General features: G+C 24.0%; 1 protein-coding gene across 1 annotated transcript in view; it reads right to left on the bottom strand.

The window, feature by feature from the left end:
- LOC122501517 (protein bunched, class 2/F/G isoform-like) overlaps positions 1 to 14,684 on the bottom strand; it is a 34,768-nt gene that overhangs the window by 1,008 nt on the left and 19,076 nt on the right. Inside the window, exon 4 of the mRNA XM_043611043.1 lies at positions 6,451 to 6,502. Within this exon, the coding sequence (XP_043466978.1) occupies positions 6,451 to 6,502 (52 nt within the window). The remainder of the gene's footprint in view (positions 1 to 6,450; positions 6,503 to 14,684) is intronic.

Raw genomic sequence — 14,684 nt, 5'->3', positions numbered from 1 at the left:
GCCATGAAGAAAAATTCTTTAATTATATGGTAGGGCTTATCGGTGCACCTGTGTTTAAGCAAACTGTTTGATTGCATTACCAAACTTCGGCGAACAAAAAAAAAACTTTTAAGGAGCCACGCAACCTGGAAACCTGGAAATGTCAGGGAATTTTATAAGTCTTAAAAAAACCTGAAAAAGTCAGGGAATTTTGATCGAAATCCTGAAAAATTGTTATTTTCTAAAGTTTATTCTTGAAATCTAATTTTACATAAATATTTCAAAATTAATTAAATTTTCAAAAAGTTGTGTTTACAATTTTCATAAGGTACAGATGAATTTCAAAAGATTTTAATTTGAAATTTTGTAAAATTTCAATTTTTAATGAATTCAACTAGAAATCGTCTTAAAGAACGTAAATTTTTGAGAAATTTTAATTATTCCAATTCTTCTGAAATTAATTAAATTTTTTAATATATATTTTTAATTGATTATTACAAATAATGGATTTATAGAAGAATTTTAATTAAAAACACTAAAAGAAAGTGAATTTTGAAGCAATTACAAATGATTGCAGAAATTCAATTATTTTCAAAATTAGTAAAATTCTTCTTAGAAATTCAATTATTTCCAACAATTTTAATGAAATTCATGGCAAAATTTTAATTATTTTCAAAAACATTTATCAATTCAATGATTTTTAATAAATCTACTACTTTAATAAAATTTTTCAAAAGAATTCAATTATTTAAAAAAAAATTTTAAATTCTACGCAAACATTTCATTATTTTCAAAAATAATAAAACTCATCTCAGACATTCAATTATTTTTAATACAATTTTAATGGAATTCCTCGAAAAAATGAAATTATTCTTAAAAATTTTATTAAAATTCCTTCAAAGAAATTCAATTATTTTAAAAACCTTTGGCTACAATAATTTATTTATTAGAATTTAAGTATTATTTTCTATAAAGTTTTAATTAAATTTCTTGAAAAATTAAATTATTTTCAAAAATTTTAATGAAATTCTTTGTAATAATTCAATTTTTTTTCAAAATAATTTTAATAAAATTCTTCGTAGAAATTTAAATAATTTCAAAAATTTGTCAAAATTCAATTATTTTCAATGTCTACTATTTCAATAAAATTTCATAAAAGAATTCAATTATTCAAAAAGACATTTTAATAATAAAATTCGTCTCAAGAATTCAATTATTTTCAAAAATTAATATAATTCTTCGCAGAAATTTAATTGTGTTCAATAATTTACAAAAATTCTCGTCAAAATTTCAATAATCTTTATAAATTTTCCTCCAAAATTTAATTATTTTCTAAAATTTTAATAAAATTCTTGGCAAAATGTAAATTATTTTCAAAAACTTTTATCAATTCAATAATTTTTAATAAATCTACTACATTAATAAAATTTTTCAAAAGAATTCAATTATTTAAACAAAATTTTTAAATTCTACGCAAACATTTCATTATTTTCATAAATAATAAAACTCATCGCAGACTTGAAATTATTTTTAATACATAATTCTAATGTAATTCCACGAAAAATGAAATTATTTTTAAAAATTTTATTAAAATTCATCAAAGAAATTCAATTATTTTAAAAACTTTTGCTACAATTTATTTATTAGAATTTAAGTATTATTTTCTATTGAAAATTTTGATTAAATTTATTCAAAATATTTTAATTAAATTCTTTGTAATAATTCAATTTTTTTTTTCAAAATAATTTTAATAAAATTCTTCGTAGAAATTTAAATAATTTCAAAAATTTGTCAAAATTAAATTATTTTCAATGTCTACTATTTCAATAAAATTTCATTAAATAATTCAATTATTTAAAAAGACATTTTAATCAAATTCGTCTCAAGAATTCAATTATTTTCAAACATTAATATAATTCTTCGCAGAAATTTAATTGTGTTCAATAATTTACAAAAATTCTCGTCAAAATTTCAATAATCTTTATAAATTCTTCTCCAAAATTTAATTATTTTCTAAAATTTTAATAAAATTCTTGGCAAAATTTCCATTATTTTTAAAAACTCTTATAAAATTCTTTGGAGAAATTAAATTATTTTTAATTAAAATTTTAATCAAATTTCCGAAAAATGAACTTATTCTTAAAATTTTTATTAAAATTTGTCAAGAGAATTGAATAATTTCAAAAATTTGTTTAATTAAAAATTTTTTTAAAAAAATTTAAATTTAAATTTATTAAAAATTTTTTATGAAAATTCAATTTCAAGAAACATTTAATTATTTAATAAAATATTTATTTTTGTATTTAAATAATTGAATTCGCATGGACTTTTCTTTTTTAATAAATATTGAGTTAAAAATGAATTTCAGTTAAAATTTTACATTATCATCGAATATTGAAAGCTAATAGCGTGAATTTAATAATTGAATTGAAATAATTGAATTTTGAAAAGGTTTCAAGTTAAAATCTTGGAAAATTTGAACTTTTCATACTTTTAATTAACAATTCTGTTATTCTGTAGAATTAATTTTTTTAAAAAAGTTTAATTGAATTTTTCTTTAATTCTTCAAGTTTTTATTTTCTAATATATATTTAATTGAAGAATTTCGGAATAATCGAAATTACGTAAAAATTAATATTTTAAAATAATTGAATATTTACGAAGAATTTTATCATTTTTGAAAATAATTGAATTCTTTGCTGAGAATTTTATCAATTTTGAAAATAATTGAATTCTTACGAAGGATTTTTGTCAATTTTAAAAATAATTGAATTATTTCGAAGAATTTTATTCAAATTTTTTGAGAATAATTGAATTCCTGCGAATAATTTTATTATCTATAAAAATAATTAAATTCTTGACAAGATTTTTAAGGAAATTTAGTAATTAATTTTTCTCAAAAAGTTTAATGAAATTTTTTTTTAATTATTTAAAGTTTTCAATTTCTAATTTTTTTTTATTGAAGAATATCAGAAATTTTAGAAATTTTATTTTTTTTATTTTTTAATAGAAATTTTAGGTAAAATTGAAAATTGTTAACAAATGGATTTAAAAATTCGCAAAGAAGAACTTTTTCAAAAATTATAAAAAAAAATTGAGTTCAAGAAGAATTTTTGTTAAAAATTCTAGAAATGAATAATTGAATTGAAATGAAAATAATTTTGAAGAAATTACAGTAATAATATTTTTATAGTATAAAAGATTTGTAATGTTAGTAACATTCAGCCAACTGATCGGTACATCTTCTTTTGCTGGACAATCTTCCTGACGACTTTGTTTCTTCTTTTTATGTTGCAGTTCCACTTCAATAGATTCACAAATATTCAATGAATGAAATTAATTTATTAAGAAGACTACTTTCTTAAGCTAGCTCAACGTTTGCATAAACTTTATAAAATAAAACTAATATTACATCATTTAAAGAAATTTGTACAATTTAGATTTTAAATATGAAAAATATTTTTCAAAAAAATTTCCTATTGTAGAATTTTAATATTTAAGTGATGAATTTTGTAAGATAAAATTGCAAGAATTTGAAATATTTAAATGAAAATGATTGAAGATTTTGTATTCCGCTTTGTTGACACCTGAGGAATAATTAAGCTCTTCGATTGTGAAAAATACACAAACATCGAAATATTTTTTCATATTAGGAAGTGTTTTTGGAATTGGTTGTTTTTTATTTGTTTATATCAAAATATAAAGTCTTTCACAAATGTAATAAAAGAAATAAAAAGTAATTTTACTTTTTTCGATACATAAAAATTTACGCGGCGTATTTTTCCCGCTCCGTACGTTTCCAAGTCTCGCCAAGTGATCTGAAACAAAAATGTGATAAATAATTAAACCAAACTAACTCCTTGGGGCCTTATTTATTATTACAAAATCAAGTCTAAAAAAAACTATATTATACTTTGATTTTTTACGTAAACGGGATAAAAAATAGTTTTTAAATAAATTTAACGATAGAAAAACAAATATAAGACCCGCGTGAAGGAAAAAAAAGATAAATGACCAAAATCGTATTAATAAATTTTTTTATAACTTACATTTAACATGCTCTTTCCTCTTCAAAACATATCTTGCTTTGTTGTCTTATTGCTTATTTTCTTGCTTTTAGCAGTTTGGTATTTTTTCCTCCACCGCCATCATAATCTTTTTCCATCAGTGAGTTCCGCGAAATTCTTGCTTCTCGCCCGATATCCCTACTGTATTCATTCTTCCAGATTAATTACTATTGAAGATCCCTACAACTGTACTACGTGGAATTGCTTCAATCTTTATTTTCTCGTAGTGGAAATTTTCTATTCCTGATTGTTGTTTTGTAAGTTAGCAAACGTTAAACTATTTGCTAGAAATCTCAAAAAAAGGTTTTTGATGGTAAAAGATGTTCTAAGGAAGTGCCCAGCAAGCGCGCCGTGGCCGCTTCAGCTACATGCTCGTTATCCGGATTATACAGTTCCGTTTAATATGCTGTAACTTTTAAAATTGTTTAAATTTTAGATATTTGTTATATCTAGTCATTTTGGGCATTATATGGGTAAGATATGCACAAAAGGGAATTAAACAGATTTCTATTACAGTTGTAATAGAAAACGGAAATTTTCTCTCAAGTTGAATATTTTGAAACGATTTCCTTTATATCACCAATCAACCAGGAAGATTAAAAATTCCTTAGTTTAGTAAAGGGCACAATGTGCTTTCGTTGAGATTGATTAAAAGAAATTTAAATCCCGTTACTAAGTTAGAAATTAATTTTAATTTTTTAATTTCACTATCTTCAAAGAGTTGTCTGTACTTTTTTTTTGAATCTAATTAGAATTCCCTGCGTGGAAATGTTACCTTTGGATGTCAGATAATTATTATGGGAAGTCAGTTCTTCATGAAGAGGAAATTTAAAAAAAAAACGATTTTCAAATACAGTTCAATTCCAATTATCCGAAAGTCCGATTAAACGGATTAGTGCGAAACCTGTTTGAAAATCATCAATTGCTATCACAGGTGACTAATGTCTTAACTCCGAGACAAAGTAATTTAATTCTTAGTGACTATTATTTCATTTAATTCTTAGTGACTATTATTTCATTTAATTCTTAGTGACTATTATTTGCAAAATTTCAATGAAGCTAGTAATTTTTGTCGATCATCATGGTATTCTGTTACTTTTTAAAAACAACTGTTTGTTCAAAATTCTTCAGTTTCCGGTTACATACATATTATGATATGTTTCTAATTTCCAACAGTTATGATCATCCTGTTTTGGTCGATAAATTTGCCATATTAGATAAAGTCATTCATTTTAAAGAAGAATATACACTCGTTAGGAGACTAATTAGTTTAATTGATAAGTTAAAGGTTGCCTTCCAACTGTAAACTATCTCTTTTAGATTATTATCTTCGTAAAAGATCACAGCAAATGTCAATTGGAGGGATTACATCCACAATTTTTGTATTTTGTTGTTTTCCACAAGATCCAGCAATTAGATCACCATTCTTCATAATGTCTATTAACGATATCATAAATGTCATCGAATGGTTCATTTTAATCAATCAGAACGTCTTTATAATGCTTAATTACAAATATATCTTTGGTACTTTGTCTGTACCTTCCAAGTCAAATTTTCTTCAATTAATGTCTCTCTAATTAATGTCATTAAAGTTTAATTCTTAAATTCAATGACTTGATTTTTATTCCATAGTTCATAAGATTAGTATTTCTAGGCAGTGAGGATTTTGCATCCAAATAATTCGTTACTTAATGCTTCATTACTTCGCCTTCTGTTCAAGCTTGGAAATATTTAAAACATCGAAATTCTTAGATCAATTCAAGTAACAATTTTCAAATCCTAAGAGTCTGTCTCAGTCTCTTAGTCTGTCTCAGGCAACATTGATGATTTTTGGTGTTATCCGTAAATAATCCATTATTAGTTTTAGTACTTTTCTTAAAAAATACTCACTCCTCTATTGAATTGATTCAATAAATCAGAAATTCTAGTAATCAGTCAACTATCACAATAAACTCAGATTCGCACTTAGTTTCGCGAAATGGTATCCCAACTCTTCCATTTAATCTAGCTATCAATTTTAATGATGACAACATTTTTTCAGTCAGACCGTAGTTAGTGGAAACAATCTAAAAACTTTTCCCCTTCTTGCATTACCAGGATTCACCGAGAGATTAGCTCTATAATTATTTTGCAACACCGATATGTCATTTTTACAGAAATTCGTTAAAATCTCCAGAAAAAAGGATTCTAGACACTTTTTATAAATGGGATCAAGTGGTAAACAGTTTTTAAGCAAATATAGAAACAAAATGAACAAAAATTAAATACAAAATGTCAATAAATTGTAATAGATTATAATCATTAGGATTATCAAATCTGAATCATATATAAATGCACAAAATTTCTGTCCGTGTACATAATACATCGAAATTGTATAATATTATAAAGAATCTGTTCAACTCACCATAGCTTGTTCAATTTTATTATCAATAGCTACGGCGCTTGTTCCCGACATACTGAAAAAAAGAAACAAAGTTCATTAAAATTTTCACATTAATCATAAATTGAAAAAAATTTCAACAAAAACGAACAAATTTGTTTATAACTAATGTTTGTGCTTTATGTATCTAAGGTTAGTGAGTAGAAATTTAAAATCTTATCGTAAATTGTCATTATATATCAATAATTTAATTTATCAAAAAATATGTAATTTTACAAAGTTGGAATCTTAGAAATTATTAGGTTTAAATTAAAGGGGAAAAGACAATGAATATGCCTGACGAATTTCAAACTTTTTCTCAAATTTTTCTGGTATTGTCATGTTAAAGCTTAGAGATTAGAAAATTGAAAAAAAAAATCAAAAATTTCTTCATATCTCTTTCGTAATTAGTAAATAAAAATACATTAATGCTATTGCAATCAAATATGATTCATCTTTTTGGGAATTTTATAAGATTTACGAATCTGTTTTTAAAATTTTTCTAGCTTAATTTTTTGCCGATTTATCGTAGTTCAAAGAAGTGTGGTTCTTTTCTAAATAATAACATTTTAATAAAAATGTCAGTAAAAGAGATTTCGAGGTCACTGATCACGAATATTATGTCAGATTGACAAGTTTACAGTTGACAGCTGTCAATTCAAATGTCAACTTGTCTAAAAAGTGATCATTTTTAATAAAAAAAAAGATAGCAATAGGATTTTAGAAGTCGCTGATTACGAATGTGATGTCGAATTTGAATTTTGATAATTGACAGCTGTCAAAGAAACTGTCAACTTTTCTAAATAATTATAGTTTTTAGTGAAATTGTCAGTAATAACGTTTCCGAGGTCACTGATTACGAATATGATGTCAGATTGACAAGTTTACAGTTGACAGCTGTCAATTCAAATGTCAACTTCTCTAAAAAGTGATCATTTTTAATAAAAATGACAATAATAGGGTTTTCGAAGTCGCTGATTATGAATATGATATCAAATTTGAATTTTGATAAATGACAGCTGTCATTGAAACTGTCAACTTTTCTAAATAATAACTGTTTTTAATAAAAATGGCAGTAATAAAGTTTTCGAAGTAACTGATTACGAATATGATAACAAATTTGAATTTGACAGTTGACAGCTGTCAAAAAAAGGTCAACTCTTCTAAATAATAACTTTTTAATGAAAATGGCAGTAAAAGGGTTTTCGAAGTCGCTGATTACGAATATGATATCAAATTTGAATTTTGACAGTTGACAGCTGTCAAAGAAAATGTCAACTCTTCTAAATAATAACTTTTTTGAAGAAAATATCAGTAAAAGGGTTTTCAAGGTCGCTGATTACGAATATGATGTCAGATTGACAAGTTTACAGTTGACAACTGTCAACTTCTCTAAAAAGTGATAATTTTTAATAAAAAAGACAGTAATAGGATTTTCGAAGTCGCTGATTACGAATATGATGTCGAATTTGAATTTTGATAATTGACAGCTGTCATAGAAACTATCAACTTTTCCAAAAAATAACTGTTTTTAATGAAAATGGCAGTACTAGGGATATCGAGGTCGATGATTACGAATATGATGTCAGATTGACAAGTTTACAGTTGACAGCTGTCAATTCAACTGTCAACTTCTCTAAAAAGTGATCATTTTGAATAAAAAAAAGGCAGTAATAGGGTTTTCGAAGTCGCTGATTACGAATATGATATCAAATTTGAATTTTGACAGTTGACAGCTGTCAAAGAAAATGTCAACTCTTCTAAATAATAACTTTTTTAAAGAAAATGTCAGTAAAAGGGTTTTCAAGGTCGCTGATTACGAATATGATGTCAGATTGACAAGTTTACAGTTGACAACTGTCAACTTCACTAAAAAATGATAATTTTTAATAAAAAAGACAGTAATAGGATTTTCGAAGTCGCTGATTACGAATATGATGTCGAATTTGAATTTTGATAATTGACAGCTGTCATAGAAACTATCAACTTTTCTATATAATAACGATTTTTAACGAAAATGACAATAAAAGGGTTTACGGAGTCGCTGATTACTAATATGATGTCAGATTGACAAGTTTACAGTTGACAGCTGTCAATTCAACTATCAACTTTTCTAAAAAGTGATCATTTTTAATAAAAAAAGATAGTAATAGGGTTTTTCGAAGTCGCTGATTACGAATATGGTGTCAAATTTGAATGTTGATAATTGACAGCTGTCAAAAAAACTGTTAACTTTTCTATATAATAACGATTTTTAACGAAAATGACAATAACAGGGTTTACGGAGTCGCTGATTACTAATATGATGTCAAATTTGAAAATTGATCATTGACAGCCGTCAAAGAAACTGTCAACTTTTCTAAATAATAACTGTTCTTACCAAAAATGACATTTTGGATTTTATAAATCTGATATTGGATTTGTAATCAGCAACCCCGAAAACCTCAGTATAATGAATTTCAAGTGAATCCTTTAAATTTTCAAAAAATAATCTGACATATTAGATCCACCATTTTGAATTTTTGGAATCTGATATCGAATTCGTAATCAGGGACATTTTTTAAATTCAGGTTATGTTCAAACTTTTAAGCTGCCAAACTTAATATAATATCATAAGTATAAAAAATTTAAAGTGTTTATTTATTATTTGATTTAGATCAGATTCATAATTATTCTAGTAATTCCTCCCATGAAAAATATTCAAAAATAAGTTTTATAAATTTTAAACATATAAGAAATAATTTAATAAAATTTCACTAAATACAAGAAATAATTTTACTTTTTCTAAAAGTACAATAAGCACGTGGCAAGTTTAAAAAAAAGAGTGGGGGGTAAAAATGAGTGAAGAGTTGTCCACGTGGTAGGGGTCGTTCATAAACTACGTCACACTCCTAGGGGTGGGGGGGGGGGTGTCAAGCTGTGTGTGACGAAGTGTGGGAAAAAAATTGTTTTGTCTGTAAAAAATGTGACGAAGGGGGGGGGGGGTAAAAATCAGTCCGAAAAAGCGTGACGTAGTTTGTGAATGACCCCGTATATGAACAGTCCCAAAGATGTATCGCAATAGGAATATAATATATAAAAATCTACAAGCAGCAACATAGACAAACTTTTTTTTGTAAAAAAAATGCAAATGAATATTTTAATAATTAAGATGTCGAAAGTGTGAAAGAATGTGCGAATAACAATATGCATTTAAGAAAATATGTAAACCAGGTCTATTTCTGAATCATTAGAATGAAATAAATGATATTACTCCAAGTGCATGACGCAAAAGCTTTCTAGTGCCAACATTAAACTTAATACAGTTTGTTTTGACACTTGGCTATGCCAGAAGTCACTTAAAAAGAAAAAATTCTTTTCATTAAATATGTGCAATAATCCTTAACAATTTTGTGAATTTGAAATTCCCATAAAAACCATCAACCTACACTTGAAAAACAAGTTTTTTCTTTTATTCAAAATTGAAAATATCATTGTACATTTGAAAAACAAACACAATTTGTTACTTAATAGCAAAATGAAATTGAGAATGATTAAAATTTAATAGTGACGATAATTCTTTTTAGTGGCAAAAATAGAAATACAAAAAATAAATTAATAATTTATGAAAAAAATGTAAAAGCAGTATTATTCGTTGAAATACACAAGATAAGCAAATGTTGTAGAATCTGTCCTTCAGCTAAATTTACTGTAGTTCAAGTCTAACAATAAAATCATCATCTATTTAAGATTGATATATCATTACCGCCGTCTGAATTCTCGACCACTGAGCATCATAAACGAAAATTTTTAAAAATTATTTTCAGGTACTGTCGACAATATTAAGTCGAATAACATTGAAAAGGTTGATAATCATCTGAAGCGCGGATGCTACTAGTCTGAATATTTTAAGACTTTAATAGAGTTCACTCTTCTTCTTGAGATATTTATTACTAATAAAACAGACGACTAACACGCTGTTTTTCTAAAGCTATACGCCAATTGATAAGGCGTTCAATATCAACTATATATTTGCTTAAACGATTCTATGTTATAAAGATAAAAAATTAATTTTAATAAAATTCATGATTTGACAATTATTATAGACACTGTTCTATAACGATTGGTAGAAATTATACAGAATTTGCACGCTGTATAGCATCTACGTTTCCCTAGAACAACAAAATTAAATGTGTTAATTCTTTATATTTATTCTGATGGGAAAAAGTTAGTCACCAATGTTCATAAAATATGAAAATTAATATAAAAATCTATATTTAAGTTAATAGCTATCTAAGGTGGAAGTTAACGTGTTTAACAAAAACTATTTGGTTCTTTTGTCTAAGAAAAAATTTCTTATTGCGTCTATATAAAAAAAGAAGGTTCAGCTGTAAGAGAAAGATATGCCATTGAATTGAAGACATTACTATTTTGAAACATGTGAAATTTGTGTACTCTCGGTTGGTATTTGATTTCGTCAATAAGACCCAATTTTATTTTAAAAGGACCCCAGTCACGGTTAAATTACATATAACAGGGTTGCCATAGGTCAGGGATTTTTATTAAAAGTACTAGCAAAAATTAAATTTTTTGAAATTTTTAAGAAAAATCTAAATTTTAGTGTCTTTTTTGCTTGCCTCATAAGCTATGAAATTGTCAAGAATTCTAATACAAAACCTTCAATTTTTTCAATTTTTGACAAAAATTTCTTTTTAAATAACTTCATTCTTCAAAAACTATCATAAAATTAATAAAATTATTACTTATAAATTATATAATGAAAAATTTTACTTAAAAATTTCAAAATTAATTGTATTTCAAAAGAGTTGCTTTTACAATCTTCATAAATAGATGAACTTCAAAGGTTACAATGTGAAATTTTAGAAAATTTCAATTTTTAATGAATTTAAAAAGAAATTTTAAAAACAACTGATTACAGAAATTAAATTATTTTCAAACGTGATAAACTTCTTCGCATAAATTCAATTATGTTCAAAAATTAAAAAAAAAAATTCTCGTCAAAATTTCAATTATCTTTATAAATAATAAAATTCTTCACCGAAATTAAATTATTTTCAAAAAACTTAATGAAATTCATATGAAAATTTCAATTATTTTTAAAAATTTTCCTCAATTCAATCATTTTTAATACATAAAATTTTTCAAAAGAATTCAATTATTTAAACAAAATTTTAATAAAAATTTCACAGGAATTCAATTACTTACCAATTTTTTTTTTTTTATAAATTTCTTCGCACCAATTCAATTATTTTTAATTTTTTAATGAAGTTTCTCAAAAGAATTCAAATATATTCAGAGAATTGAAAAAAAAGTTCTCACAAATTCAATTATTTCGAAAAATTTAAATAAAATTCTTTCAAAAATTCTATTATTTAAACAAATTTTGACAAAATTCTTTACAAGATTTAGTTAATAAAATTGCAATTTTAATAAAATTTTCTTATTTAATTCAATTATTTTCAATACAATCCAAGAATTCAATTATTTTCACAAATAATATTATACATTTTTTTATGGGAATTCAATTATTTAAAAAAATTTGAAAAAAATTCTTCGCAAGAAATCAATTATTTTCATAAATAATAAAATTCTTTTAAAAAATAAAACTTTTCACATTAATTCAATAATTTAAAAAAAATTTTAATAAAATTCTACGTCAGATTTCAATTATTTTCAATTTTTTAATAAAATTTCTCGATGGAATTTAATTATTTATAAAAAAATTTTAAAAAATTCATTTTGAAAAGGGTTCAAATTAAAATAATAATGATTAAATATTTATTTAAAAAAGAAGTTATTGATGTTTTCGAATAATTTTAATATTCAATTATAATATAAAATTTTAACTGAAATCCATTTTTAAATCAATTTTTATTAGAAAATTCTACTAGAAATCAATTATTTAAATACAAAATAAAAACAATTTATTGAATAATTGCATGTTTCTTAAAATTGAATTTTCTAAACAAATTTTTGATTAATTGAATTCTTTCGATGAATTTTAATAAAATTTTTAAGAATAAATATACTTTTCGAGAAGTTCGATTAAAATTATATACCTAAATTAATTGAAATTCTGCAGTGAGTTTTATTATTTATTAAAATAATTGAATTCCCAAAAAGAATTTTATTACTTGCATAATTGAATTCTTTTGGAAAATGTTATTAAAATAGTAGATTTTAAAAATCATTGAATTCAGGAACATTTTTGAAAATAATTGAAATTTTAACAAGAATTTTATTAAAATTTTTGAAAATAATTGAATTTCGGAGAAGAATTTTATTACTTATAAAGACAATTTAAATTTTGACGAAAATTTTTAAAGATTATGTGACCGTAATTGAATTTCTGCAATCATTTGTAATTTCTCTAAAATTCTCCAAATTAATATATGGGGCATTCCACGCCAAGTCGGACACCTTTTGACTTTTGCATCTCCGATTTTTTTCAAATATTTTTTTTCTTTTAGTGCTGGTTGAAAGGAACTTCCATGATTTTTTTCAAATTTTTTCATGAAGTAATTTAAGAGATCTGGGTTTTTGAAAAATCACGTTTTTTACATAAATTTTTTTTTTAAATGCTTATAACTCGGACAAAAATTGATCAAATTGGACGTTCGATATATGAAAATTTTTGTTTTTACACGTAGTTTTTGATAAAAATATTAAAAAAAAATTTTTTTTTAATTTACCAAAAAAATTTTAAATTTTAAAAATAAAATTTAATTTTTAAGAATGTATGTATCGATCGATTTTTTTCAAAATTTTTTGTAAGAAACTGGTACTAAATTAAGAATTTTTAATCCTTGTCTGATTGTGGGCAAACGATGGGATCTATTTATTTTGAAATTTTTAATTTTTGTAAAACGGTAGGTAGCCAAATGCCTAACTTGCAATTTGATCAAATCACTTTTTTAAACAGTAAGAAGGTTAAGTTCGGAGAGACTCAGTCTGAAAACAGTTTTGGTTTGAAAAATTTGCGTGATTTGGTCAAATGTCAAGTTACGCATTTGGCTACCTACCGTTTTCACTGCGTATACAAAAATTAAAAATTACAAAATAAATAGATCCCATCGTTTGCCCACAATCAGACAAGGATTAAAAATTCTTAATTTAGTACCAGTTTCTTACAAAAAATTTTGAAAAAAATCGATCGATACATACATTCTTAAAAATTAAATTTTATTTTTAAAATTTAAAATTTTTTTGGTAAATTAAAAAAAAAATTTTTTTTAATATTTTTATCAAAAACTACGTGTAAAAACAAAAATTTTCATATATCGAACGTCCAATTTGATCAATTTTTGTCCGAGTTATAAGCATTTAAAAAAAAAATTTATGTAAAAAACGTGATTTTTCAAAAACCCAGATCTCTTAAATTACTTCATGAAAAAATTTGAAAAAAATCATGGAAGTTCCTTTCAACCAGCACTAAAAGAAAAAAAATATTTGAAAAAAATCGGAGATGCAAAAGTCAACAGGTGTCCGACTTGGCGTGGAATGCCCCATATATAATAAAACAATGCTCGATGTTAATTTCAAGTCTTGTAATGAACATTTTTGGATAAAAATTTTTAAATTCAAAAACGAAGAAGTTAGTTTGCCAAATTTCAATAGAAGATAAATTATGCTGTTTGGAAAATATTTGCAAAACCCCAAATGTTTTCGAATAATTTTAATATTCAATTATAATATAAAATTTTAACTGAAATGCATTTTTAAATCAATTTTTATTAGAAAATTCTACTAGAATTCAATTATTTAAAAATACAAAATAAAAACAATTTATTGAAAAATTGCATGTTTTTAAAATTGAATTTTCCGAAAGAATTTTATGAACAAATTTTTGATTAATTCAATTCTTTCGACGAATTTTAATAAAATTTTTAAATTTAAATTTAATAAAATTTTTAAATCTAAATTTAAATTTTTAAATTTGCCATTTGTTAAATTATTTTTATATTAGATTCAATTTGTAATTTAGAAAATTATAGCTTCTATTTTATTTTCTAATTTATTTATATGGGAAATGATAAAAAACCCCCGAGTAGCATACAAGTTTTATATAAATTTGAGCAATTTTGAAAAAATGACCTCCATATTGGATCCGCCATTTTGAATTTTGTAAACCTGACTTCAGATTCGTAATCAAGGATCCCAAAAACCCCTGAGTAATAAAATTCAACAAAATCCAACGTTAGGTTTCTCGGGGGCACGAA

This window comes from Leptopilina heterotoma, unplaced genomic scaffold, assembly GCF_015476425.1.
Source record: "Leptopilina heterotoma isolate Lh14 unplaced genomic scaffold, ASM1547642v1 Lhet_21, whole genome shotgun sequence".
In the NCBI taxonomy this organism is placed as follows: domain Eukaryota; kingdom Metazoa; phylum Arthropoda; class Insecta; order Hymenoptera; family Figitidae; genus Leptopilina; species Leptopilina heterotoma.
Note: the sequence above shows the minus strand (reverse complement) of the source record. Positions and strands in the feature narration are given on the sequence as shown.